The following is a 27,297-nucleotide window of genomic DNA, read 5'->3' as shown; positions in this document are numbered from 1 at the left end:
TGTGAGAGAGATCTTGTCTTTCAGACTGTGTTTGTGGTTAATTGTCTAACGGCTGCAGGCTGCAGCACAGTAAACCAAACAGCTGACCAAAATGACTGATTAGTGACTACAGAGGACAAGCATGTCCAGCTCCATATCTTTATGTTCCTCCTCCCACGCCCTTTAAGTCTTTGACAGCTGAAAGTCCTTTGGACTAAAGCTTCGAAAACAACCATCATGTTGAAGCTAGAGCCCGGGGTGGTAGCACACAGGCTCCAATGGAAAAAAGTCAGTTTTCTTGCCCCCTTTTACCCCTGTGGGAAACTGCGAGACCGCCCCTGGATTAAGTCCCCGCCTTTAAACTCAAATAAGAAGGAAACTTCAAAGGACGTCGGCCGCCGGGGCTCCGCCCTCGCGCTCCCGAACAGCTTCACAAAGGATTTGCCGACGTTCGGGAATTCCGCCTCCAGTTCCTTTTATAGCGCCACTCGTGCGCTGGCAGCGCTCCAGGATCCCGCCCATCCCGGTTACTTTGACAACACAAAGGACTTCACGGAACTCGCAGGCGCCGCCTACCTTTCCAAATAAGGGCAGTCTCTCCATGTACGGCAAACAATCGGTGCGAGATTGCCCTTTTCTCTTCCTTATCCCGTTTATATGATCGGAGAGGAACTGCGCTTCAGGTTGGAAGCGGTGCGATCATGGCCGAGCGAGTCCAGCAGCCCCCAGCCAAGCGGCTCTGCTGCAGGCCCGGCTACAACCCGGCATGCAGGCAGGGGCAGCGGGCTGGAGGAGTCCTGTGTGGCGGCGCAGGGTCCGCTCCTGGAGGGTCGGGGAATGGAAAAACGCACAACCCCGAGTCGTTGCTCGACATCGCGGCGCGCAGAGTCGCGGAGAAGTGGCCGTTCCAGAGGGTGGAGGAGCGGTTCGAGAGGATCCCGGAGCCCGTCCAGCGGAGGATCGTATACTGGTCATTCCCGAGAAGCGAGAAGGAGATCTGTATGTATTCCTCCTTCAACGCCGGAGGAGAGGAAAGTGGAACTAGCGGGGACAATAATGACGAGACCCAGCTGCCTTTCCTACGGGGTGTCACTCTGCTAGAGGGTGGCTGGGTGGACAACGTATTGCAAGTCGGTGAGTGGACTATAACGTTACAAAAATGCAGGGAAACAGCCCATGATAAACAAAACATCGAACTTGCACTGTTTGCCTTTTTCTATGGAGCCACGCCAGACTTTTTTTTAAAGGGCTTGTGTTTGCCTTCCATAGACGTGTGTATTATAAACAATGCAGGGTATTTCCACACCAGTCTACCCTATAGCTGTGTGAGAATAGCCTATTTTCAGATAAGCCCGTAATAGTAGGCTACCTCACTTCTCCTTGTTTTTGCCCACTGAGCGGCGCGCATTGAATTGCCCAGAGCCATCCCAATTGGAAGCTTAGCACTTTGTTCCTATTTTTATGTCTTTCCAGCTCTCCATGCCCCCACCAATGGGTACGCAGACAAAAGCCCCCTATATCTTTTCACCGCTGGCTAAATAGACGATATTTAGAAAGGGTGGGAGGGACGGTGATTTAAAGCCACAGTGCTTCTATTTTGTTTGCCAAACACCTTTGTGAGACAGACTGAAGCTTTTTTGCTGCCTTCCCAATGTTCAGTTAAAGCCCAGGTTATAAGGCAAAGATGCATTTATTTTCTCTCTCTCCCTCTCTCTCTGCTGCATTATTTGTGGTAAAGCTCGAAGTAAACAGAGGTGCTGTAGGCTCAGCAACCCCCTGCCTGCCTGCCTGCCTGCCTGGCTGGCTGCCTTTGCCAGAGCCACAATATTTCACTGCAATCGTCAGTGCAATAGACTCAGCTGTCAATCCAACTCCCCACCCTTGGAAACGGTTCAGGATTCTAATCCCATTAACCTCCCCAGTTCATCTGAATCTTAATGCATTCTGCAAACAAGATTTTATGCATGATCTTCTTCCTCCTCCCTCCCTCACCCTCTCTGTTCCTCTCCCCCCTGCTCCACACTCTCTCACTTCTTGGCTTACTATCGCCTCCAAAGAATCTGTGTGGAGATGGCTTCAGCCTCTTGTGGGCTCGGAGAATGTGCAGTGCACAATAGTAGCCATGGAGCAGGCAGACAGACAGGCAGCTTTCCCTCCCTCTCTGGCCTGTTTACCAGATTCCCCAGCATTAGACTCATTTATGTGCTCACTCTTTTGGGGCTTTATAAGCAAATCACTCAGCACAGTGTAAAACAGGGTACGGCGTCAGTGAGGAGATATGTATGTGTCTGCTTTGGAAAACAGTGACAAAGAGGGTAACTGGGTCATTTTCTTTGGCCACGCATGTGTTTTTGTGTGTGAAAGAGAAAATAGTATGTGTGTCTGTGTGGTGGGGTTGATAAACACAGAGGGGGATTGTGCATGTGTGTGTGTGTGTGTGTCTTCCTCTGCACGGGCTGTCAGTCTCATCCTGCATGCTCATAGAGAGTGGAGGATGACAGGCGAGTACACAGCAGGAGGAGGGCATGTTATGCTGATTGCAATTTTCGCCCCAGAATTTTTTTAAGCTGGGGAAAATAAAGCCAAGGAAGAGAAAACGATAAATAAAAGATGCAATCTACTCCAGGGGACAGGCAGCCACTGGAGGATGAGGGCTTAAAAGCAGGGCAGCATGGGAGGGGGCTGTCAGCCACATCACACACCACATGTATTGGCCCATCAAACACATACAGTGGGTCTGGCCTGGAAGAAAAGTGCAGGGTGGCTGTCAGGGTGTGTATGTGTGTGCACACAAGCGTACATACATGGCTTTGTGTGGCTTCTTGTGTGTGTGTGTGTTTGTGTGTGTGCTGTCAGTGAGATGGGATTCAGTGTTGATGATGAAAGACAGTAGAGCAATAGGATAGATGCGGAGGTTATGGGGGGAAAGCTAATATACTCGAATGGATCTGCTGTCGTTGTATTCCTCTCCTCCCCCTCTCCTCTCCTCCTCCACCTCCCTCTCTCCCAAGTGAGCAGCTATAAAACTCTCCATATTTACTCCCCTAAGGCCAACTACCAGCCCCCAGTCTCCTGTGATTATTTATCTTTTTCTCAAAGACATTAATCACACGCGTTTCCCTTTTTTCCTCCGTCTCTTTCCATACATCAGTGCTGTATAGGGAATGGATGGGAGGAGGGGGGGGTGGTGGCGTTTAAGGGGAAGAGCAATAGATCGGGTGATATCAAGAAAAAGAGGGTAAGCCTAGAGGGAAAAAGTGGGTGGAAAATGCAAAAGAGGGAAAGAGGCATTGAAAGGGTGATTGCAAGAGAAAGGGATGTATGAATGTAAAGAATGAAGCGCAGAGAAGGGGAGAGAGTGAGATGGATGGGATGTTCTTTCTCCCATGCGAGCTCATCTGTTCCAATGCCAGCCTTTGAGATAAATTTTCATATATGAATGCAAGTGTTACCTAGCAGTCCACTGCTCCTCCTGTTATAGCGGTGTTATAACAGCACAGCGTCAGCCCTCTTGCACTCTTTCTACTGTTGGATCGGTGATGAATTTGTCAGCTGCTGACCAGGTAGTGGGACACATACCTACCTTCAACCTGTATGAAAAGGTTCTGTGTGTAATAATACATGATAAGCTGCAAACAAATAACATGAAATATGCGCGCCGCTTCGGAGAACAGTCCCGTAACAACCGTTGTCTGTCATGAAAATGATCACAGAAGAATCAGCAAATCTCCCCCAATTTCCGTTGTCTTTTGGTTGTCAATCAGACCGTGCCGCAACTGAGCATCTTTTACTGGTATAGAAAACTTCCAGAACTGCCTGTTCTGATCACAGCATCTGTTCTCCAGCCCCCTTGTGTAATTTAGACTCGGCAGCTCATCATGCTGAAAGGAAGGCTAGTATTATGGTGCCCCGTCCTCTAATTATAGAATTCTAATCCTATGGCTCTAACATGGCATGACAAAGCATGTTTGCACTTCATTACCCTCCTTCCTGTTTTAGTCCTCTAGTCTGGGTCAAGTTCATCCTCTCTCTTCTCATTCATTTATGACATGTACTGTCCCGCTCCTCCTCCCTTTGACCCCTCATCCCTGTATTTCTAACTACCCCGCCTCTTCCCCCCGTCTGCCTCCAGGGCATTGTGCCAGGAGGTAAAAAAAAAACATAACCCCCACCGCACACACACACGCACACACCACCTCACTCTTACTATCCTGTTACCGTAAGCCCCATGTCCCCGTGGAGTGACATACTGATGCCTGGCATATGTCGCTCTCTGCAATGTCATTAGCCTAGGCTACATGCTACAGCCTATTTATCCAGCTCTCCTTGTTAGGCTAATTTGTGTCATTTTATCATGCTGATGCCCCAAATCTGAGTGATAAGGTGGATACTTTGTTGAGGCTGTTTTAAATTCAATAAGAATGAAAGCAGATATGCATGTCCTGTAGCCTATTTTTGGTGTATTTTCCATGGTGGTGTTGTTGGACTAGATACCCTAAAATATCACTGAATGTCCATGGCAGTCTTGCCTGTTTGAGTGTGAATGTCATCCTCCTATGCTCCACCTATTTCGGAGGACGAATTGCTGTGTGTGTCTTGTGCTTCTGCATGCTCATAACTCAGGTTAATTTGTTCACGCTCTGGAGAATCTTAATTAGGTTTCTGCGTCATCTACTCTCTCTCACCTTCTTTTTGTCATGATGTCAATGAAACAGTGAAATAACAACCGGGCCGGTGGTTCCCTGTTTTTTAACCTGTTCCCTTTTTTTGTAACACAGATGGTGAAAATCATAAACCCAGACTCTCCTAAAGCGCACTCTAGGTGTGTGAATACAGGAGGTGTAGAGCCATATGTCACTTCCTATTGACTTTAAATCACGTGCCGTGCTTAGCATTCAGGCAGAACAGCGCCTATGTCACACACAATTTACAACAATATAATGCATAGACACGGACAACACCCACAAAACAAAGGGGCTGATAAATCAACACAGAATATTTGCACACACTGGTAGGTTATTGTTAGTATGACAAAGCAGTAAGCCAAAGTGCCAAGGAGAAATCTGTACCACTTACAAAGGTGGAATAAAATTGAGCATGTTTGTGCAAGAACACTCTCACGCACACACAAACATTTTTGTACTCTGCGCTTTTTTTTTTTGAACTGAGAATTCACAAGCCTTTTCAAAGGGCTTCTTGAGGAACCCACATAGACATTTCAAGCATTTTGTCCACGAAGGTGCAGAATTTAAGATGCCAAACTTAAATCTTGCATGAGCATGTTGTCTGCGAGACGCTATCAGGCTGAGCTGGATTTTTGGTGGGTGAGGGCTTATTCTTCTTGTTTGTGTGTGGGCTGTTTCTTTTCATGTGGGTGGATCTGGTTTTATTTTCCTGTTAGGTTAGAGAGTTCCTTTATCTTTTTACAATGCCCATCGAGAATGGGCCCACATACCTACCACCAAAGATGGAGAGAGACGGAACGCTTCTAAATACGCTGGTTGTGTATGTGAAACCGGTATCTTGTAAAGAGGCTCAACAAAAGTCGAGGTTCTTTCTGAGGAATCTGGGAGAATAAACCTTAAAGTCAGATAATCAGATGTAATTTTTTTGACCAAGCTCTGAGGTGAGACTGTTGAAGGAGCCGTGATCCTGGATCCGGTGCCTCAGGTCTGCCCCCAGCCATGTGACTATCCCTGGGCTTGTATCGTCATGGAAACATGGCTGAGCCCAGAGCTAGTGTAAACAAATGGCTGTCCAAGAGGGAGAGAGAGAGGGGCAGCAACCGCATCCATGTGAAGAGTCTTCAGCGAAAGTGCTCTCTGACTTTGTGTATCTGAGAGACTGAGAGAAGCAGATTCCTAGCCTTTGTCATAATAGGTTGGTTGAATAGGAAAAAAAGATGGGATACGTTTCAGCTGTCGCGTAATGGAAACACATTAGCTTAGCCCTTAGTCTTTGTGTAGTCAGATGTTCGGCAAAATATTGTGAAATGTGTATACATTTTGTATGTTTTCAGTTTAATGTCACCATGGTTTGCTATGTAATGTTGCTTAGTGTTAGATAATACCCGGATTAACAAATTTTTTGTTTATTTCTTACTGCATAGAAAATCTTCCATGTACGATGAAGTTAGAGTAAGCATCACTGTACATCTGAAATGTGTTTACGTGATAATTACTTTCATTCTACTCATAATGAGTTTCAGCACAGGCTCAGTTTCCGCCTTCGATTACTTGCAGACAGTAAGTTAGTTTTCAGTCTGGGTGGCCCCCAGAAGGACTGAACCCATAAAGCAAAACTTGATATTGCCTTGCTGTACCCATTGAGTAATAGATGACCACTGTTTCTTTTGCTAGCTCTGTCGTTCTCCCAGCACATCAGAAGTATCCAGAAAGTCCCAGTGGTTGTTACAGCCCCAACTCCAAACTAACCAACCCCAGTCCCAGACTCAGATGTGCCTCTAGATAGATTATTCCCACCACAGACCATAACTTCCTCTAGCCAGCCGTGTTCCATCGTCTACACCCAGCCATAACGGTCTCCTGCTCTTCACATTTCCAAGACTGTACCCAAGATGTACCACTAGACATATCAAGCTAGCTGTGTCTGCCTTATTTCCAGTCCTTCCACCTGACTGGAGCCAGCCTCCCCCTCCCAGTCCCATTCCTGGTCCCAGACATAGCTGTTTCCTTCCTGTCCCTCTTAAATGACCATTCCCTGTTCCAACACTAGCCACCTTGCATCTGCCACACTCAAAGACCATGTTTCAAAATGTCCCTACATGCTAATACTCACTCATTTTCAGAGGCGCTCAGTGTACAAGGTCGGCATTGCCCCAGTTAAAATAAACCAGCTAACGTAATAAAGTTCCAGCATGAGCTTTCTAACGTCTGCCCCAGTCCCCGTTCCAGCTTGACTTGTCTCCTGTCCCAGACTGTGGCTGCTGGGTGTGCGTCAGCACAGCTCCTCGGCTGGCTGACTCTGTCTAGGAATCCAGTGCTCCTTCCACAGAGCCCCTGCCCCTCTCCTCTCTGTCAGCACAGGGAACGGCAGAGGGAGCAGGCGATAGAAAGGCTACTAAATCCACAACGACAAGGCCCTATTAAAGCCTGTTTTTTCTATTTCATTTAATGACTTTTATTACCAGCCGCCCTTCTCTCTTCGATTTGGCAATAATAACAACAGGGGAATGCAGCACTCAGCGTTCTCCTATCTGATGCTCCCTTTCACTTTTTTTCTTTTTAATGAATTCCTCTTTGCACCAATGGGCTGCTGAAATAAGCACAAAGCAGTCCAAGACTCTGCTTACTGCAGTGGAAGGTTCAATGTGTGTATACCGTGTGTGTGTGTGTGTGTGTGTGTGTTCATTTACTAGCCTACATAAGTTTGAGAATACATGTTAAAGACTACACATGCTTTCACTGTTGTCACAGAACAGAGCCTCTCTGTGCAGTTTGGTCAACAGCTGTTTCTCCCCAGAAGCCAAATAGCTTCGGATCAGCCCAAAGGCTACAAATGATTTTGTGTGTGCACATAATCACTGTATGCTTAGAGAGTAGAAAGTTACCTGCTGTTGTCCCAGATTAAGGGCAATTATTTTCTGTCTATCCCAGACAAAACTGAAGGGTATAACTTTGGCTCGTAGTGCTTTGTCTACATTACTAACTTTTACCATAGCCCCTGCATGCCAAAAAGAAGCCACAAGGATGCTGTGACAAACTAACTTTATTTAAAATGATTGCTGGATTGAGAGAATAGTACGGATTTACGCCTTCAAGCTGCTTCCTGGACAAACGTACCTCCCACCAAATACTTACACAGGATTGTAAGTAAAGCTAGATTCTTTCAGCCCGTTTTTATCTCTGTGTGAATACGAGTATGTGCATGTTTGACTTTTTGTGTTAATGGCTCAATGAGTGTGTTTATGGCTATGTGTGTCAGGCTGAATAAAGGTGAGGCATGTTAATGATAAGAGGGTGGATGACATTCCCATCTGTCACCATTCCCACCCTCTCTCATTTCCACTCTTGCACGCACACATACTTGCCTGTGCACATGCTTTAGGAGACACACTTGGTCTTGTGGTGCCAGGGACTAGGCGCCTTAGAATAAACAACAGCAGAGGATGAGGGTTTACCTGTCGCTGACCCCTATCACACTCACATACAGAAACCCACGAAAGAGGTGTAAACTCATCAACTGGTCCCTCCCCCAGCATTGAGCTGGCCCAATGTTGACCTCTTCACTTGACCCCCAGGGATTTACTAAAGTCAAAGGTCAATCTGGTCAGATTGTCCCTCCGGTGACCGATTGCTCTGCTTGAAAGACAGGCCCTTGCTGACATTATTGTTTTCCAATAAACAGCACCTGACCAAAGGGAAAGATTGCTTGCTCGAGTGTGTAGATGTGTCTTTTGCATGTTCCAATAAGCAATTTCTCACCTGAGAGATCAGTCTGAGAGGGGACAAAGTATATGCCCAGTCTTTTGTCTTTCTTTTTTTTGCCCTTTTGTGGAACAATCGAGAATCTGAGCCGGATTGAGAGGGGGAGTTTACCCCCTTGTCTCTTCTTGCCCGGCAGGCTGAAGTGCCGTGTGAGCTATGCAGAAGAGAAGGTCCTGAGAGTGTGAGGTGCCTCTGGCTGTGCCTGGTCCAACGATGTCGTGGCTGTGTGGCATGTGAGACATGCATTCACTGCACTGTGGCAGAGCTGAATAGAGCTAGAAAGGCTCTCCAGGCATGAGAGACGGAGAGACAGACAAAGAAAGAGAATGAGAGAGATTCAAAGGGAAGGAGGGCAAGGCTTTCAACTGACTGTGGAATTTAGTTTGCCCCTCTAAAGAGTTTTATCTTGAAGGAGTTCTTTTCTTCTTCTTTTCCTTTCTTGCTCATTTCCTCGCTTGCTTGTTTTTTTCCTTCTGCTCCTAATCAATCCATACCTGTGCCTATCCTCCTCCTCTTTCATGCATTCCTTCCTTGTGTTTAAAAGCTCTCATGGTCTCTTTTTCTCCCCTTCTCAGTTTTCCAGTTTGATTTCCCAAGCCAGGCAATAGAAACTCATATCTTATTTACACTGCCCCTATCTAGATACAGTGTGTTTCCATAGTGTTTCCTGTGTCTGAACTCCCAAAGGAAGGCTAGCTGGCTAGCTGGCTAGCTAGCTCCTACTCTCTGTGCTTTGCTCAGTGCTAGCAGTGTACATCCAGACCTCAGGGGCTATCGCTGTTTCTACATTTAGAAGCTCTCTGTTTACCACTGTCTAGGATTGGGAGAGGAACAGGACTTGGCCTATTTGCTGTGATGTCTTTCTCTGAAGTTTATAAATGATGTTCACCCTGATGTTTTGAGAAACATCCTAGAAACCTTTTCAGGGTTCGGCATGCTCTGCCCTTCAGAAATTCATCTGGTATCATTGCTTTTTATAGTCAGTGAGCTGATGCACTCAGTGAGCAGTTCAGTGCTCAGTGTCTTGCTCGATGACTGTGTCAAGTCACAGGATCAAATCTTTTACTCAGGCTTGATATTGAACCTCAGTACTTTTTTGGTTGTTTGGGGACGAAATGCGTTTGTATTATTTTGTTGTTATTCTTAGTTTACCATTTTTATCTAGACAAAGTACTTGTAGGGCTTCTTGTGTTTAGACAATATTGAACATCTGAGAACTTTTTTGTTTGAAAAAAGGGTATTTTGTAGAAAACATGCCTTTATTTCTCAAAGTAAGGTATTGGGGGGGAAAAGTATTACTTTCATGTCTGCACTAAAACCGGGGTATCAGCATTAGTAATGACATTTTTGAAACCACACCCAGCCCTATGTTTTTATAGAGCACTGTAGCTGCTTTGTTTGAATCTGGGAATTTGGGGGTACATCCTTTTGCTGTAAGCCTTTGCCAGACAAAAACTGTGACTAGCTATTTATGATCAGTGGCTAGTGGGAAATTAGCACAATGTATCAGGTTGTGCCTATGCCATGCTGTGATCATAGAAGCATACAGGACTTGAGTGTAGGTACAGATCTGCCATTGTTGTTACTTGGCATTGTTGAGGATGACTGTCTGCCACGGTGTGTTAATGCCACCCTGTCTGTCTGCATTCTTGCCCAAAACCTACTATCTGGCTGTCTCTCTGTCTGCCTGGCTGTCTGGCTAACTGTTAGTTGGCTAGTTGTCCCTCCTGGGTGGCTACATCACCTCACCTCCTACCCCCCTCACAGCCAGTGACACGCCAGCCCAGGGAGACATGGGTAATGGTCCTCTCTGATGTACAGCCTGACTCAATTGGACTGGATGGCAGACACACGCCTAAAATAACAAAAGGAGGGGAGAGAAAAAGTGGGGGTGGAGAGGTGGGGGGAGGGAAGGAGCGAATCGATCGATAAAGCAGGGACACATCGCCTAATAAAGATTTATTCCTCCCCCCCCCCACCATCCGCCTTGGCAGGGCAGAGAGGGGGAGGAGAGAATGTGATTAGTGGACCTCTTCTCCCAGGGTGCCTCTGATAGCATGTGTGTACGCGTGCACAGCAGTATGTATACCCCGATGCGTTGTGTATTTTTTTGCATCTCTTGTGCGTTTTATTGCATGTGTCTCTCCCTCTCCTGAGAGCAAAGGGGGTTAAAAACAGTCTCTGTCGTTTGTTCTGCTGGCAGTGGCACTAGCAGCTGCAGCTGTGTCCCTGCCTCTCTCTCTTCCTGTCAGCTAATATTTAGTTAATCTTTGGTCTGGGACTTACGGGACTGGCCGGAGCTCCTGGTGCCCCATCCATCTCGCACTGATCTATATTCCATGCTGGATCCCTGTGCCATTAACCACCACCAAGGGGAGGAGAGGAATGGGATAGAGAGGCGTAGAGATAGAACGAAGAGGAAAGGGCAGATGGGTGGAGGGAGAGCCGTACAGAGACAAGAGAGTGATGGAGAGAAAGCAATTGAAGAACGTGGTGGTGGAGTGCGGGGTTGACTGTCTACTGTCTGAACACTAAAGGGAGGGAATAGGAGGAGAAGAGGTGGGCCGGCTGCTATTCCAGCCTTGCACAGAAATGTCTCCCCCTAATTTGGAAGAAAGGTCGATTTTAAGAATGGCAATGCAAGAAATGTGCGAAGGGACGCATTTGTCAGATGTTTTGTTTATTTACGGAGCGCACCACTCCCCATTCATTCACCCCACCTCCTCCTATTTCCTGCTTTATTGGAAAACGCCCCGATCAACTCTTTTCTATAGAAGAGCAGGTGGAATTACTTCAGTCCAGCTAAGAGTGTTTCCACAATGAGGTGCGAAAGGTTGAGGAGGAAAAATGTGGCGTAGGTAGAGGGAGGAGGAGAAGGGAAAGGTGTGGGAGTGAGTGAACCATATGCATAGAGTGGGCCACTTCATTGATATGCATTGTGTAGTTGGGGGGGGGGGGGGGGGTCCACCTGTGAAGGCTGGTGAAGTGCTGAGTCACTCACTAACACACAGACTAAATGCTTTTATCCCAGACGCCTGGTCCATCTGAATGGAATATAATAGGCCATAAAGTGCTTTGCTAGCAGTGGCTGCTTGCCCCATGGCAAACCCTCGCCCTTCGCTCCCCTATTCCAAATCTCATTTCACCACTTTTATGGAAACAAAGCATATACGCGCTCTGCTTTAATTACATCGTTTTTTCCCCTCCTCCTCTCAATTTGTTCTCTTCTTTCCGTCCCTCTTTCCTTGTTCTTCCTCCTGCAGTGCTTCTCAGGCAGCCACAGAGAGCTCTCTATTCTCACTTCGGCCCTTCTGTCTACACTCCCTGTGTACCTTCCCCCTTCAGTCGTGTGTGTGTGTGTGTGTGTGTGTGTGTGTGTGTGTGGGCACCTGTTTGGGTTCTCAGTGTGTGTTTAGGGTCATGCCTGCAGGTCGTGTGTAATGAATAGCAAGGCTGTTGCTGAAGCACAACTGGTTGAGGAGGTAGCCAGAGAATAGCGCACCAGTGATGGGAGGAGAGGAGGAAGATGTAGGGATGCGTGGAGGGAGGGAAGAGAGGAATAAGGGAGCGGGAGGACCAAACGAGGGAGGAAGGGAAGAGTGGTTGCGAAGCCAGTGAGCCTTAACCACCTTCTGTCAGTGTGTCTGCTCTCAGCGCTGTTTTCTCCCTCATAGGAATCTAATGGCTTTTCCACTGTCCTCTTTCCAAACCTCCACTGCTACCCTCTCCCCCTCCTCTCTTCTTTCTCTCCCGACGTGCTATTTTTTTTACTTTCTCACCCCATCTCTTCTCACTTTTCCGTTTCTCTGTTAAAATTCTCCCCCCGAAGTCTCTGCACCGTCTTCCCCTGCTACCTCCCCTCCCGTTCTCTCCCTACGTCCTTCCAGCTGCTGGCCAAGGGAACAGCTGACTAAATCTAAAGCTGGGGCCCCTGGCTCTGGCCCTGGCCCCATCTCCAGCTCTGCCACAGCCTCCTCCTATTCTCAGCCCCCTTCCCTCCATCCCTCCCTCCCTCCTCTGGCCTCTAGCCCTGGCTCCTCTCTCAGCAGCCCCAGCTCAGCCCTGGCCCTGCCTCTGTGCCTCGGCTCCAGCTCTGCCTGACTCTCAGCGGTTCCCTCCAACCATCCCCCTCCATCCCACCAGCCCAGGCTGAAAAGCCTCAAAACCCCTTTCTTTCTCTCTCTCTGTTTTGCCCATAAGCCTGCCCTCTCTTTCTCTTTCTCCTTTGCTGTTTTTTTTCACTCTGTATTTCTTGCTAATTCACTTGCTCCCCCTCCTCCCTCCACACCGCTCTGACGGGCTGTAGCTGGGCCCCTGGTACTGTCCCAACTTATCTGGACTGACGCCTCATCCAGGTTGGCTGCAGTTCAGTTCTCTGGCTCCTATACCCAGCTTCTCTAGCCAGGCATCTTTCTTTCTCTGGCTAGTAACGTTAGTCACTGTAACTCATTGTGGCTCGCCTTACTCCAAGCCACGTTCGGCTTGTACATTCGGTCGTCTCTCTGGCTCAGCACTTCCTGCGAAGCTCTTTGTATCCTCGTGTGTCTCTTTGTCTCCTCGACGCTCATGTCTGTAAGTCTCTTTAACTTGTATAGACAGGCTCAGCCCAAGCACAAACACATACGCTCAGCACACAAACGCGCGCATCGTGCGAGAGTGTGAAGCATATGACACATGATTGGCAGCAGGGGGAGGATGGGGAAAAGCAGCGAAAGAGGATGTGGGCCTTGTCACATCTCCAGGCAAGCCGGGGGCTCGAGTTTGATCGCTGCCCTGGGAATGGAGCCTTTGTCCCCCCTCTCTCCAACCTCTGTGGCTGTCAGAGCGAGGCTGTAGGCTTGTGTGATTAGGTGCAGGCCCAGGTTCCGCCACCACTCTCCAGAACAGACGTTGCCCTCAGAAGACACCTGTCAATGCTCTTCCTCCTCTCTGTCACCCAACTGCACTGAGATGAGCGACAGACGGCTGACAGAATAAAGTTCAGAGAGCACCCCACAGCTATAGTGGGACGCACACACACACACACACACACACACACACACACACGCAGATGTTCCCTTTGTGTGGAAGTGGGCCAAGGAAGCCCAGGCAGGAAGAAGCAGTTAGTCTGCACCAGTTGAAGTGACATCAGAACACCTCGCAATTCCTCACAGATTATTATTCAGCCCACTCCTTGTCTGTCTAATGCCCAATACAGTCTTTGTCATTCTTGCTGTCTTTGTTGTCATTTTTTGTTGTTTTGTTTTGGTTTTGTGTGCCTGTGTATGTGTGGAGAGGAAATTGGCGGGGGGGGAGCAGAAAAAGTTTCCTTTGGAGTCACATTTTCTCATGTTGACTGACAGATGCGGGACGATGAAAGCAAATCACAACGTGCCACCGACTTCAAACGTTCCTGTGTTCCGCCGTTTATTGCCAACAACGCACAACAACCTCTCTCCCGATGTGGATTCTTCATAATAGGGAGGGAAAAAGCCCGGTGAAACAGAGGCAGATGACAAAGAAGCTACCATCCAAACAGCTAGAGGGGCTAGAGTGAGGAGGAGGGGTGCTAAATAATCAGACCTAAGCGCTCTAACCAAATCGGACTGCTTTTCAAAAGCATTTTCAATCAAAACAGGCTTTTGATGCGCACTGATTCTGATACCAGGGATGTTTGAGTACAGAAAAAGTGACCAATTGAAGTTGTAAAGAACTATCTGCTTTTTTGTGTGTGTGTGTGTGTGTTGTATGGACAAGCGCAACAGTAATTAACTAAGTGCAAAAGCTAAGATGAAGTAAGCCGCTTGGTTCTGCTCTCTTAACATATCTCTCTCTCTCTTTCTCTTTCTCTTTCGCTGTTATTCTTTCTCTTGTCCAGGATGGCACCGATTGACTGCCACTGACCTAATTTGGGCAAATTTCACTGACCTACTTCATGGGTGAATGCTGACTTGCCCACGGGAGGGGATTCTCTCTCTCTCACTCACTCACTCACTCAGTCACTCACACACACACACACACACACACACACACATTCTTTTCTACCCTTAGGATTAATATGCAGACCCTTGGCCCCCTTTACGTTTGCTATGGCGCTGGGCGTGTACCCTCAGTTGTGCCCTACATCTCCCTTGATTCCCCCATTAAACCCCTGTCATAGCCTCCTTCGGCACCCTGGCATCCCAAATGAACATAATGAGGATCCCAAAGTACAGACACGTGGTAAAATATAAACAAAGCAGTTGGCCTTTGTTTCATGTGGCCTCAGAGGTGACATAGTCCTTCACTTCCCAAGTCTCTGAAGAGACATAATCAGCGTAATTGCATACAGATATGATTGTTCGTCCGTCATCTATGAAAATGCTAATTTGAGCAAATTTGCTCAAACAATGTGAAGATAGTTTTGAGTAATCACAGCAATTTCTTTAAAAGTTAGATGGATAGAGACTACGGTCTGTGGAGCAGTGGTGGTCCCATAGGAGGATTGGCCTCTTTAACCCACTTGTATTATAATGAATTCAAGCATCATTGCATCCCACTAGCAGATTAATTCCAGTTGACCAGACACATACGATCCTCTAGTGGGTTTTGGAAAAGGTCTTGTCATAGTTGGATTAGTTTTGCCCTTTTTAACGTGAGGATGATTAGTAATAAACGTTTCTGCCTGTAGCCTCCCACGAGGACATGGTAGTTGGAAGCAAGTCTAACCTGATTCAGTGTTTTGGTCATGCTCAGGTATTATTCTTTGCAAGCGTGTGTGTGTTTGTGTGTTTGCAAAAGAATGAGAGAGGCATTTGTGTTTTTTGTTTCTGTGTGTGTGTGGACTCGCCTGCTTTCCTGTGTGCTCGTCAGTGTTTGCCCACATGTATGCAAGTTGTGTGCCCCCACAGATACAACCCATGAATGCAAACACACACGTACACAAACACTCGCACTGGGGCAGACATGTGTTGTCATGGCAACACATACAGAAATAAACAAAAGAGGCATCGGGGTGAACATTTTCTCCATCTTGTCCAGCAGGGTGCAATTTATCTCAATGCAGCCATGAAAGGCCACTATTTACATGAAACGAGAGCTGTTTCTGGGAAATAGGGGTCTCTCTGAAGGTTTTGATGTCAGCTGCCTGCTTTTAGCTTGAGAGTGGAAATCTAAACCATCTAGAGAGGGAGAGAGAGGAGCGAGCTGTAAACCTACTGAGAGGGCTCAGTTCCCTCATGTGGTTGCAGCTCTAAAAGTCCGTAAAAGTCTCTCACCGTTTCCCCTCAACACCCTCTGAGAAGGCCGAGCGTAGCGTGTGTTTTCAGATGCTTACAGTTTGCACCGAGTAAATCTAACCCCCTTGCTTTATAGCTTATCCTTAAGAGAGTGGTCCTAACATCAACGTCAATATTTACAGGAATAGCCCGCAGGCAAGAGAATCGACCACCACGATTCAGCAGAGACATATTCAACCTTTCTCTTGCACCCCCTCTCTCCCCCTTCTCCCTCTCTCCTCTCTCCCTCACTTGTCTTCATCCCGGTTATTCCCGTTCTCTGCAGCAGCCCGTCGATCACGGCGCCAGGTGGCTGAGATATTTGTCTTTGTTTTGTGTTCGTGTGTGTACAAGGTGCGCCTTGTATACGCATGCGCAGCATCTTCGACGAGGCTATGGCTTTGACACAGGCTCAGCGGCTGTTTGAGAGATGCTGGGTGACGCGTGTCAAGTGATATTAAATGTGAGAGAACCTCCCCTCCTCCTTCACTCTCTCCCTCCCTCCTCTCCCCTGCTCATCCCTCTGCTGTGGACTGTGTCTGCTGCGGTTAGTGTGAGCTATGACACTTTTCATTGTGATTTTTTTAGGGGGGAAGGCGCCATGTCTGATGTATGAGGCCTCACATCTCAGCGGGTAGAGTGGACACTTTGGCCTACATAAGCTCTTGGAAGGTCAATGGATATACAGCTGAATAGATACAATGCCCACATACTGCACATAGTGCACATACTGCTCTTTGTAATTTCATAATCCAAGCAAATCTGTCTTAAATTGGTTAGTGTGTGAGCTGCGTATTCATCTGTGGCAGTTATTAATTGCTTGGTAATTGTTAATTAATGGGTGTGGCTGCAGTGCTTTTGTGTTGTCTGCCTTAAAGAGAGATGTCGCTGTCGTTGATTCAGGTCACTCTCAGACAGGCTACCTACCTATTTAGATTTATTTATAATGTTTATTGTATGTTAGAAGAAAGACAAACATATACAGTGGGTAGATTTGTTCAGCCACTACAATGAGAACAGAAAGTGGCTTGTAAAAGGTTTTTTCCTGGTAAATGTATTATATCTTTGTGGTGTTTGTGTGCGTGTGTGTATATCTGCTTCCATCTGTGTCAGGTAATAATATGGAAGTATGAGTAGTGGGCCTGTGTGCTCAGTGCTACAATGAGACCGCCTGAGCCAGGGGGATGTTGGGCAGGGGCGGGTTTACGGCAGGATGTGGCATACACCGCCGAAACAGAGAACAGTGGGTGTGACCTCAGTGACTCCAGGAAGGAAGGGGTTAAGCACGAGCCGGCAGGGCTGCGTTACGCAAACTGGCGGCTGGCTGGAGCTGAAAGGGGAAGTGCTGAGCTCAGAGGAACACTGGCTCAGAGCCATCACTCCCTCCTCCCTCCTCTGAAACTCCCCCCTTCGCCTCCCCTGGCCCTCTTCCCCACCTCCCCGCTACAGCTGAGCGCTCCCCATGCTTCCCACCGCCAGGCGTGGTGATGTGTGTTTGTGTGTCTGTGTGCCTGTGCTGGAATGCAGCTTCCCCCTCGGCTGGGGCCTGTGTGTGTGTGTTTGTGTGTGTGTGTGTGTGCACGTGTGTGTGTGTGCGTGTCTGTCTGGAATGATTCCTCCCCTTGTCTAGTGTGTGACGTCAGTACACACAACGGGTCAGCTTAGGGCTAGGCAACGTTGTGTGTGTGTGTGTGTGTGTGTGTGTGTGTGTGTGTGTGTGTGTGTGTGTGTGTGTGTGTCATGGGAGGGGGGAACAGGGGAGGAGATATTGGAGAGAGAAAAAGGAAAGAGGAGGGGCTGTTTGTGAGCAGAAGGAGGTTGGCTGCAGGGAGTCACTGAAGCCAGTATGCGTGCATGCATGAAGGCATCATGAGTGTGTGTCAAAGGGTGGGGTAGTGTGTGTGTGTGTGTGTGTGTGTGTGGTTGAGTGTGTTGGGTGACTTTCCAAACGAAATGGGAAGGGTAAAGACTGTAAGGTTATTTCCTGGCGTGGGCAAGTGAACCTAAAAGCTCACACATTCTCGCACATGTCCACACACAGTCATGCTGTAGTTTCCAGTCCAGTGCTGTTAGTGCCCAGTTATTTTCATATGCTAATTAATTCTCTTTACTTTCAGCCATGTTAGTTTCCACAGTAGTGGCTTTTTTGTACTGTTCCAGCTTTACAGAATCCTTTTGCTACATTTTGTTCTGCTTTTACCTTTTATTTGTTCTTGAGCTTTGATGTCAAGGCGCATTTCTGAAAGCTGTTTTATCAAAAAGTCACAAAAGGATCCATAGGCCAAAGTTCAAATTAAGCAAGATAAACACATCTGTAATCAATTCTGACAGTCAGTGCAAATGTCAATGTGGCATGCTTTCTCCATGTAAATTATGTGTATGGCCTAACAAACACGGCATACACTTCACAAACACATTCCAGCAGCAATGAAAATCATGTGTCACCATATTCTTAGCTTATTCTTTTTACGATGTACAGTCTTCTTAACTGAAACAGACTGGCTCATCTCGACCCAGACTCGCCTCCTACATAGGAAGAAGGACGCTAGCACTATAATGTCTCGACTGTATGGGTTTGTCATTAGAAAGATATTCAAACCGTGAAGTGGCAGACAATGGCTTTTCAATGGATCCCATTACCTCCGTCTATAGCTTAGCGTGGCTCTACTGGGACAGACCGCTGCTAATTACACACATTCATTTCCAGCCAGCTGTAATTTCATTCACACTAATGAACCTTGCACATGGATTGGGATAATGTATAGTTAATGTACAGCCAGGAGACGGAATTAGCTGGCTACTGGCTTCTCCAGTGACAGAGATTTGTTGAATAGTGGCAAAAGGAACAGTTCACTCAATACCACATAGGTGCCATTCTGAAATGACACATTATAGTAATTTTAGACTAAAGTGTTAAATAGTTAAGTAGGACAAAGATAAGATACGTTTTATACAACCAAAAACATATTGCAAATGTTTTCTGCTGATTTGGTTGCAGTAGCTGCATTGGACAATGCTGTCATCTTTTTGATATTATCAAGAGCTGTGACATTATGGTGTGTAGCTATATTGACGTATATTTGCTTTCTAGTTGAGAGTTAGATGAGACGATTGATACCACTTGTATTTGTACAGTGAATATGAAGCTACTACCAGCAGCCAGTTAGCTTAGCTTAGCTCAGCTTAGCATTATTATTGGAAACAGGGGGAAACAGCTAGCCCCTAAGCTAAGCTAACCAGCTACTGGCTCCAGCTTCATAGTTGTTGTAAAGACATGACAGTGTTATCAATCTTCTCATCTAACTCTTGGCAAGAATGCGATTGCTTATTTCCCAAAATGTCAAACTATTTCTTTAACGAAATCTTGCCCCAGCAAGTTCCTCAAAAAAGGTACAAAGATTTACCTCCTGAATTTTCAGGTTTGTTGCATCTGCCACTACTAATTTTCTCATCACTGTATCCTTTTTGTCTCGATCACATGTGTCGATCACATCCCAGAACAGAGGCTTCGCTGTCTTTCTGTAATGGTCAGCCTTCTGAACGCCAACCTTTGGGATCAGTCAGCAGAGCAGTAACACCAGCTCTGCCTGACAGGCCCAATCCAGCAAAATTAGAATCCATTTTGAAAGTGATAGTTAGAAAATTGCAAGTCATTCCTGATGTACCGCATGGCAACTAAGTGGCAGCAGCCCAGTAGTCGACTGTCATTTCAACCGCCAGCTGATGACAACTCCAATCACCCACACAGCCGTCAATGCACACACACACACACACATGCGCGCACACACACACACACACACACACACACACACACACAGATATTCTCTCCCCCATCCCTATGATTAGCATGCAGATTTTGCTGTCAGAATCTCAAGCGGAAGTAAAAGCATTGAAATTCATAGAATATCTCAAAACATTAATTTATGCTCATTTGTGTCTGTTGGGATAAGCATGCAGACTGTGTGATAGTATATGAATGTTGGTGCACGCATGCGTGTGTGTGTGTGTGTGTGTGTGTGTTGATGTGCGGGTGATGAAAACACACCCGGGGAGAAAAAGGCTTTTTGGTCTACCAGAGGGATTGAGGCATAAATATGGCCGCCCCTTGGAGCTCAGCTGTGTTATTCCAGCCCGTCCCACACCTAGGACACACACACACATGCCTAGAGCAAGGTCTCCTGCAGAACAGCATTGATCTCCGTTTATAGTCTCTGTATGGGTGCTTCCTTATAGGACCACACAGGCATGTTCTCATTGTTACTCACACAGACTAACCCTCTAAGATGCTGAAAGGCCTTGTGTTTGTCTTTGTAGCCTTATTAATTGGGCCAGTTCAAGAAACCGCAATGAAGGAAATGCTCCTAGCTGTGGGTGGGATGAGGTGGCGTTAGAGGTGGGGGTTGCCCAACAATTCTCGACCCTTCCTCAACCTGCAACAGAGCCTTGCTTTCCTTCCGTTGGGGTTCAGATCTCCTTTCAGCAGGGCCTCTAAGTTCAATCCAACCAAACGGATTGGATTCCAGTCCAGTAGCCTTGTCTCTGTGAGGTTTTAGCATGCTATCTTTGGTCTACATAGAGTAGGATCCCACATTAAAGCTCCAACTCCTGCAGGTGGTCCCCTCTGGATGAGAGAAGCTCTGGAAAGGGCAGAGTCGGATTTAGGTGTTGGTCTTTGTCTGTCTGCAGCTCATGAGGTAATTTGATTAATGTGCAAGGCTAAAGTGAATCGGCGCAGGCGAATGGCCCTAAATATCTATTTGCTTTCTCTGTTCGTCCCTCTTTGCTTTCACACTAGCCCATTTGTTTCATCTTCTTTCTTGTGCTGAAATCAATCATGTGTTCAGAATCTCACACACACACACACACACACACACACACACACACACACACACACGAACACACACACACAAATGCAATGGATGAGCGCCGTCTGAACTGCATGGTGCCATATTAGATTTAGGTGACAGTCATTCATGACCCAATCCAGCCAATAAACTTAATGACCTTCCCACTGCTGAGCCAGAATTTTCTCCATTGACTTGGAATCTTAATTTGATTGCGGAAATATATGTATGTTGCTCAATCTAATTTACCCCAGTGATTTTGGAACACTGAGCACTTTTGTGCTTAGGCAAGCAAACCTTTCAGGCCCGGCCCCGATACCTGCCGCCTGCCTTCATGTGGGAATCTAAATCCTGTTTTATATGGAGCCTATAAAGGTGGCATTCTTCCATCACAAGTTGCAGGTCTCAGTCTGTGCTTTTCCTCCCTGAAATAAGAGCAGGAGTCCGGTATTTCTGGGGCCCCTTGTTGTTGAATAGACAGAAGTGGCCCTAGCTGGTCAAGAGAGCGCATGCTGGCTTATCGGCACTTATAGAACTTCAAAACGAGAGAGAAAGTTAGGGCGAAGGACTATTTGGGGGAATGCTTTGATGTGGGTCCCCCCAAGTGTGTGGGTGGTCTGCAGTCCTTTTGTGGGATTTCAACATATATATACATACGCTAGCTCTCGCTCACTCTTTCACACACTGTTCTTGCTGCCTTACACAGCTCTTTGGGCCAAGTGTGATTTCACCAGGGCGGTCAGAAGGGGTTTCTAGGGCAACCTCACAGAGGCCTTGTTCTAAAAATGGCCGCCATGGTTACTTTGAAAGCCAACCCTGGCCTCTTGAACATGCACAGAAAAGAGCCCTGAGCACCACTCAGGGAGGGGAGCTGGGTGGACTGGGTGAGGGGGAAACCAGGCTCTTTAATAGCTAGCACATGAGACATTGAAGGTTTCATACCCACCCAACCAGGAGTCATGGGAGGTGTGTGTGTGTGTGTGTGTGTCTGTGTGCGTGCATGCATGTGTGCGTGTGTACCTAAACAGTAATACCCCTGTACTCAGTGCTTGGCTAAATTAAAAGGGCATTTTTGGCGTAGGGGGCAGTTTTTGGTGCCCAGACGATTGGACAGGGAAAGGCGAAACTCATTACCTACCCATCTGTCAGAGAGTGAGAGAGAAAGAGCTGTGGGAATGTGGATGGAGGGAGGCATGCATGAAAAGGGCTTGGAAGGCGAGTGAGTGAGAGTGTCCATTAAAGCAGGGGGGAAACGCAACAGACTTTTGCTTTCGAACAAGGATAAGTCATTTGTCACTATTTCGTTTTTTCAAACTCCATGTGTTTTGAATTTGAAAAAAAAGTATCCCCGATAATTTTCCCCATGGGAAAAAGAAAAATATTTGCAAAAGAAAGTGCAGCTGCTTTTACGACTGTGTGTGTGTGTGTGTGTGTGTGTGTGTGTGTGTGTGTGTGTGTGTACAAGAGAGAGTGTGTTTGTATCAGAGGTTGATTTTTCTTTGAGCTCCCTCTCAGCCCCACATGTTTTTGATGTTCTCTTTTTCTATCCCCCCTCTATGGACCAGGGGCCACACTTGAAACATAAGCTTGTGTCACACACACGTGCACACACGCGCACACACACAATGGTATTAAAAGCCATTGCATGTTGTTACACAGCTAAATAAGTGAGCTCTCCATTCTACAACCAGCTATACTGTGTAAACCTTTTTGTCTCGTTTAAGCGTGACTCAGTATGTCACTCACTCACTCACTCACTCATTTACACACACACACACACACACACACACACACACACACACACACACACAGCCGTAGACGTATAGGCTTTGATCATTCCAGATGCAAGTGGCTTCCATATTCGATCCACACCCCTCTTCTGTGGATACTGTTAACGAACATGTACTTCCTCTGCCAGCTGGCTTTCAGAATGGAAAAAGCATATCTCCATGGCAATGTTCTGCACTCCTGCACTGTTAGACATGTGCGGTTCTTAGTGCTTCAATACAATAACAAAACATTGTTATTTCTGTTTTGATGCTCTTGCAATATTGCAAGTTAGCTGTATCCTTGCTAATGGAGCATTATGGATTGATAGAATTGTGGTGGGCTTCCGTCTAAGAGAGGAGAAATATAAGGCCCCTATAACCACCTTATTTTATTTTTTTGTCTGTCCTGACACTATAGGCAAGGGTTGTGACCCAGTTTACTTCATTCTCTATTTTCCGTCTTATTCACATGCATTCTTCGTGCAACCCCATAACCATCAAGAGGGAAGAAGAGCTACTTTGACCTGACCTCTGTTCAGCTTGCTTGTGTACCCCACACCCCTCTTCCATCTTTATCCTATGAAATATTCAACTCCTGCCCCTTCCTTCCTACCTAACATGGAGGCCCAGAAAACGCTTTGATATTTGTGTTAATACATGCTTGATATCACAGCGATGCAAGTGCTCAGCCCTTTGATAAACATATTTGAGATATGTATGTCTTTGCCTGGTCCACACATGCATTTCAGAGATCTCTCCTGAGCACATAAATGCATTCATAAGCTACTCTCCGTCTCTCCTAACCACTCCCATTATTAATAAATGCATGATCTCACGCTGCGGCTCAGTGTGCCTCTCTTTTATATGCTCATCAGTGTGTGTTTTAGACCACTGCCGGGGACCCCGCCCTGCTCATTCATATTCATCCTTGCATAATGACTAGCCGCGCCTCCGGATAGCGCAGTCAAGATAAGATCAAACATTATATTCAAACAAGAGGCTGTATAATTCATATCGTAACAGCCGCACTCATGGCTCACTTCCTCATCTCTGTCTCAATTCCTCTTGCAGTGGATCTCCGATCTGAGTTCCTGCATCTAGGTTTCTGTCATGACTGACTGAGTGAGAGTAAATGAGCCTAACACTGGACTGCAGCTGGTCCTGATCATGCTTGTATGATAAGAGAACATTGGGCCTTTTGCAGGTGACTCTGGCCAACTGAGTCTGTTTCATTTAGCTGTTCATCTCCATCCTGAGTGTGTTTAGTCTTAAAGAGATTCACTCAATAATGCAATTTACTAAAGGGCAGCTTCAATGAGTTGAGCAAGTCATCCAGTTCTCATTTAATAGATGTTTCGGCAAAACTTCCAGGTGTGGCTCTGCATGGAGACGATAGATGCCTGATTTTATCTCTGTCTTACTTAACGGTGATTGGTTAAACCTCTGATTGTGTATTAACAATCAAAGTTGCTTCGGTTGAAACGCAATAACTAAAAATGGCTGTATTTGTTTATTAGTAAACGAGTAAAAGAAAGGAATTATGTTAAGTAGGGCTGCGACCAACGATTGTTTTCACTATCGATTAGTCTCGCAATTATTATTTTGATAAGTCCATTCATCGTTTGCTCTATTAAATGTCAGAAAATAGTGGAAAGTGATGCTCACAAGTTCACAGGGCCCTCCAAAGATATTCAGTTAAAGAAAGAAATGTCATATTTGAAAAGCTGGAACTAGGGAAATGTTAGCATTTTTGCTTGAGAAATTATTCAATTATTGATCAACCATCAAAATTTTCTGTTGATTTACTAATAATTTCAGCTCTAAAGGAAAGCTGGAGTCGGGAGGACTGACGGAAGGATATCTCGACATACATTTAAAACATATTTCTTGATAATCGATTTTCTCTTTTCCTTTCTCATTCTTTTTTAGGTTTCCATCTCAGCGGCACAGTGACGGACCCCGCCACACCCTCATCCCCGGAGCTTGTTTGCAGCGTCAGCGTCAGCTTCGACCGCTGCAAAATCACAGCGGTAACATGCACCTGTGGCAACAAAGACATCTTCTACTGCGCCCATGTAGTGGCACTGTCGCTTTACAGAGTACGGAAGCCCGAGCAGGTCAAACTGCACCTGCCCATCTCAGAGACCCTGTTTCAGATGAGTAGAGACCAGCTGCAGAAGTTCGTCCAGTATCTGATTTCAGTCCACCACACCGAAGTGTTGCCTACTGCGCAGAAACTGGCCGACGAGATTCTGTCGCAGAACTCGGAGATCAACCAGGTCCACGGTGAGGGAAAGTGTGTGTGTCAGTGAGTGTGGAGAAGGGCATGTTTATGACCACGAGATCATGCAGGGGGGTGTGTGTGTGTGTGTGTGTGTGTGTGTGTGTGTGTGTGTGTGTGTGTGAGCGCACATTTGTGTATTCCTGCTTCCATATGCATCCGTGTATTGACTGCGTGATGAAGGTAAAGTGCGGCAGGATCAATGTTCCTCATTAGTGAGATCCAGGCAGTAAAGGAGGGACTGTGTGCCTCTAATCGACACTATAGACTGCTATTTACCTGTGTGTGTGAGAGAGAGAGAGAGAGCGCGAACGATACAGAGACGAAGAGGTTAGCAGACAGATAAAGAAAGGTGCATATCTCTTGTTATCGATACTGTATTCTCTGGAAACTGAAGGGCAAGAAACACAAGGAAAGAGAAACCAGTGAAAACGGGGAACAGCATGAAAAAGCTTGCATGTGTTATAGTCAGACTGGTTTGTAAATCCGAATTAGAGGCATACAGGAATCAAACTTGGAGTCAGGATTTTGAAGACACTTGAAAATGAAAAGAATAGAGAGATAAAGTACACCAGAAGTAGAGACTTCCGGGAATGGAGGACAGAAATAAATATGTAACTCGGAGAACAAGAGCGAGAGATCTTCATCACAAGAGTGCTGTGATGAAGAGGTTTTTTTTGACAGCATATTGATTTGTCACGTTTCCATCAATAAGTCTGTAAAACTAAAACGTTTGGATTAAAGCATCAGACGGAATTACTCCTGTTCATTTCATCCTTTTGGGCCTCAATTTTTAGGTGTTTGAAAACTGAAATTGAAAATTGTGTTTACTTTTAAGCTTTTTCAGAATTATAGTAATTTATTTTTTTTATTCTAGGAAACAACATTACAGTAGTTTTGAGGAATTAAGAAACAGGCACACTGTACTGTCCTCATATTCTGGTATTACAGAATCAATGTGTTGCATTGTTGAAACAGCAACACAATGTGTCAGTGTTTCAGCCTAATGAAGGGATGTTAATATTGCTTTCTGTGATGAGGAATAGATAATTTTTTTATTTTTGCTTTGGGCTGCTTTGGAAAATATACTCGGACACAGTGCAAAATAACTTGGGTGTTATGGAAGAAGGTAGACTACATGAGAGTAAGTTTGCTGAGGTGTCAGCTGCAAACGTAGATTTTCTCTTCCATACAAGCCAGTATCTCTCGATATTCAGATGTGAAAAACTATACTATAGGTACTGTCACTGCATGCGTCCCGGGTTAACAGTACCAACATATTAACACATTTCTGACCTGCTAAAAATACCTTGTCTGGTGTTTCCTACATTTTTGTTGTAAGTTAGAGAGCTTAGCTGTCTTTTCTGTGTGCGTGTGCGAGCAGCCTAGGAAGTAATTGTTTCAATTACATTTGTGAATGTAGCGTGTTACTGCACATAGTGAGTGTTCGATTACGCATCAGAAGTAACATCGCATTAGGGCTGCAGCTAACGATAATTTTCATTATTGATTAAACTGACGGCTAATGTTAAAAATGGTCACCATTTCTTGCCCAGGGTGACGTTGCTTGCTTTGTCCGACTAACGCTCTTAAACCTAAAGATATTCAGCTTACTATCACATGCGACAAAGAAAATAAGCAAACGAGAAGCTGGAATCAGAGGATGTTTGGCATTTTTGCTTCAAGAAACTAAAACTAATAGTTGCCAATTAATTTTCTGTTGATTAACTAATAGATTGTTTCAATGTACTTTGTATATATGTTGCCCCTCAATAGTGGCTATGTATTTGCTTGTGTTCCAGTATGTAGAAGCGTCTGAGGACACAAACAAATAGATGCAGAAAATGGAATTAAGTCCTCTGAAGCTGAGACATTTTGCCGGTCTTCTTCTACACACATTAAGAGTTAATGGTTGGTCTTTTTGTTAAGGTTAGAATGGGGTTTAAATTAATTAACTGAGGATTAATTGTCTTATCAGGACAAGAAATAATGTATGAATAGAAATACAATGGCCTAACATATATGTATGTGTCTGTGTGTGTGTATAGGGGCCCCAGACCCCACAGCAGGAGCCAGCGTGGACGATGAAAACTGCTGGCATCTGGATGAGGAGCAGGTTCAGGAGCAAGTCAAGCTCTTCCTGTCCCAGGGAGGATACCACGGCTCGGGCAAGCAGCTCAACCTGCTCTTCAGCAAGGTCAGGAAGCCAGCGACATTCATTTGACCACATACAGAACATAACAACACGGATACAGCACATACCAACCACGACCACAAGCACACAGTTCATCCTGCTTGTGTAGGTTTCACCTCTCTCCCTTTACGTGCTCTTGCCTCAATCCTTCCCTCTGCTTGCTGTTAATGAATATTTTCTCCCCCTCTCTAGTGCACTTGCATTCTCTTCTATTCCCTTATGAAAAGTTGCTCAAAGTGATCCCAGGAAAAACAACTTGCATATATTGGCACATACATTAAAAGGCATGCTGACATTAAAAGGCATGCTGCCTCTTAGCTAGAGCTAATTGCAGAAAGGAAGAGTTGGATAAAGAGAGAGAAAGAGCAGTAGAAAGAGGAAAAGCTTGCACTATATACTACTCTGGACCCTCGTTTAAACGATTACATGAGAGATGTGTGGTTCTCTCTGATGCCTGGTATTACAGTGGCAGAGCTGGGCCAGCATTAATGTGCTATGTGCTATGTAAAGACTGCAAGCCAAGGCCATTATCATCCACCCTGCCCGGC

The 27,297-nt window shown here is 46.1% G+C and overlaps 1 protein-coding gene across 1 annotated transcript in view; it reads left to right on the top strand.

The window, feature by feature from the left end:
* The first annotated feature begins 521 nt into the window (after positions 1–521).
* Positions 522–27,297, top strand: part of LOC119892289 (zinc finger SWIM domain-containing protein 6) — a 44,292-nt gene continuing 17,516 nt past the window's right edge. Inside the window, exons 1-3 of the mRNA XM_038704485.1 lie at positions 522–1,113; positions 24,204–24,560; positions 26,604–26,752. Of these exons, the coding sequence (XP_038560413.1) occupies positions 681–1,113; positions 24,204–24,560; positions 26,604–26,752 (939 nt within the window). The 5' untranslated portion in view covers positions 522–680. The remainder of the gene's footprint in view (positions 1,114–24,203; positions 24,561–26,603; positions 26,753–27,297) is intronic.

This window comes from Micropterus salmoides, unplaced genomic scaffold (genome assembly GCF_014851395.1).
Source record: "Micropterus salmoides isolate LMB-PRFRI ecotype aquatic unplaced genomic scaffold, ASM1485139v1 Ms_hic_scaffold_7, whole genome shotgun sequence".
Classification (NCBI taxonomy): domain Eukaryota; kingdom Metazoa; phylum Chordata; class Actinopteri; order Centrarchiformes; family Centrarchidae; genus Micropterus; species Micropterus salmoides.
The sequence above is the reverse complement of the archived record's forward strand: the minus strand, read 5'-3'. Positions and strand labels throughout refer to the sequence as shown.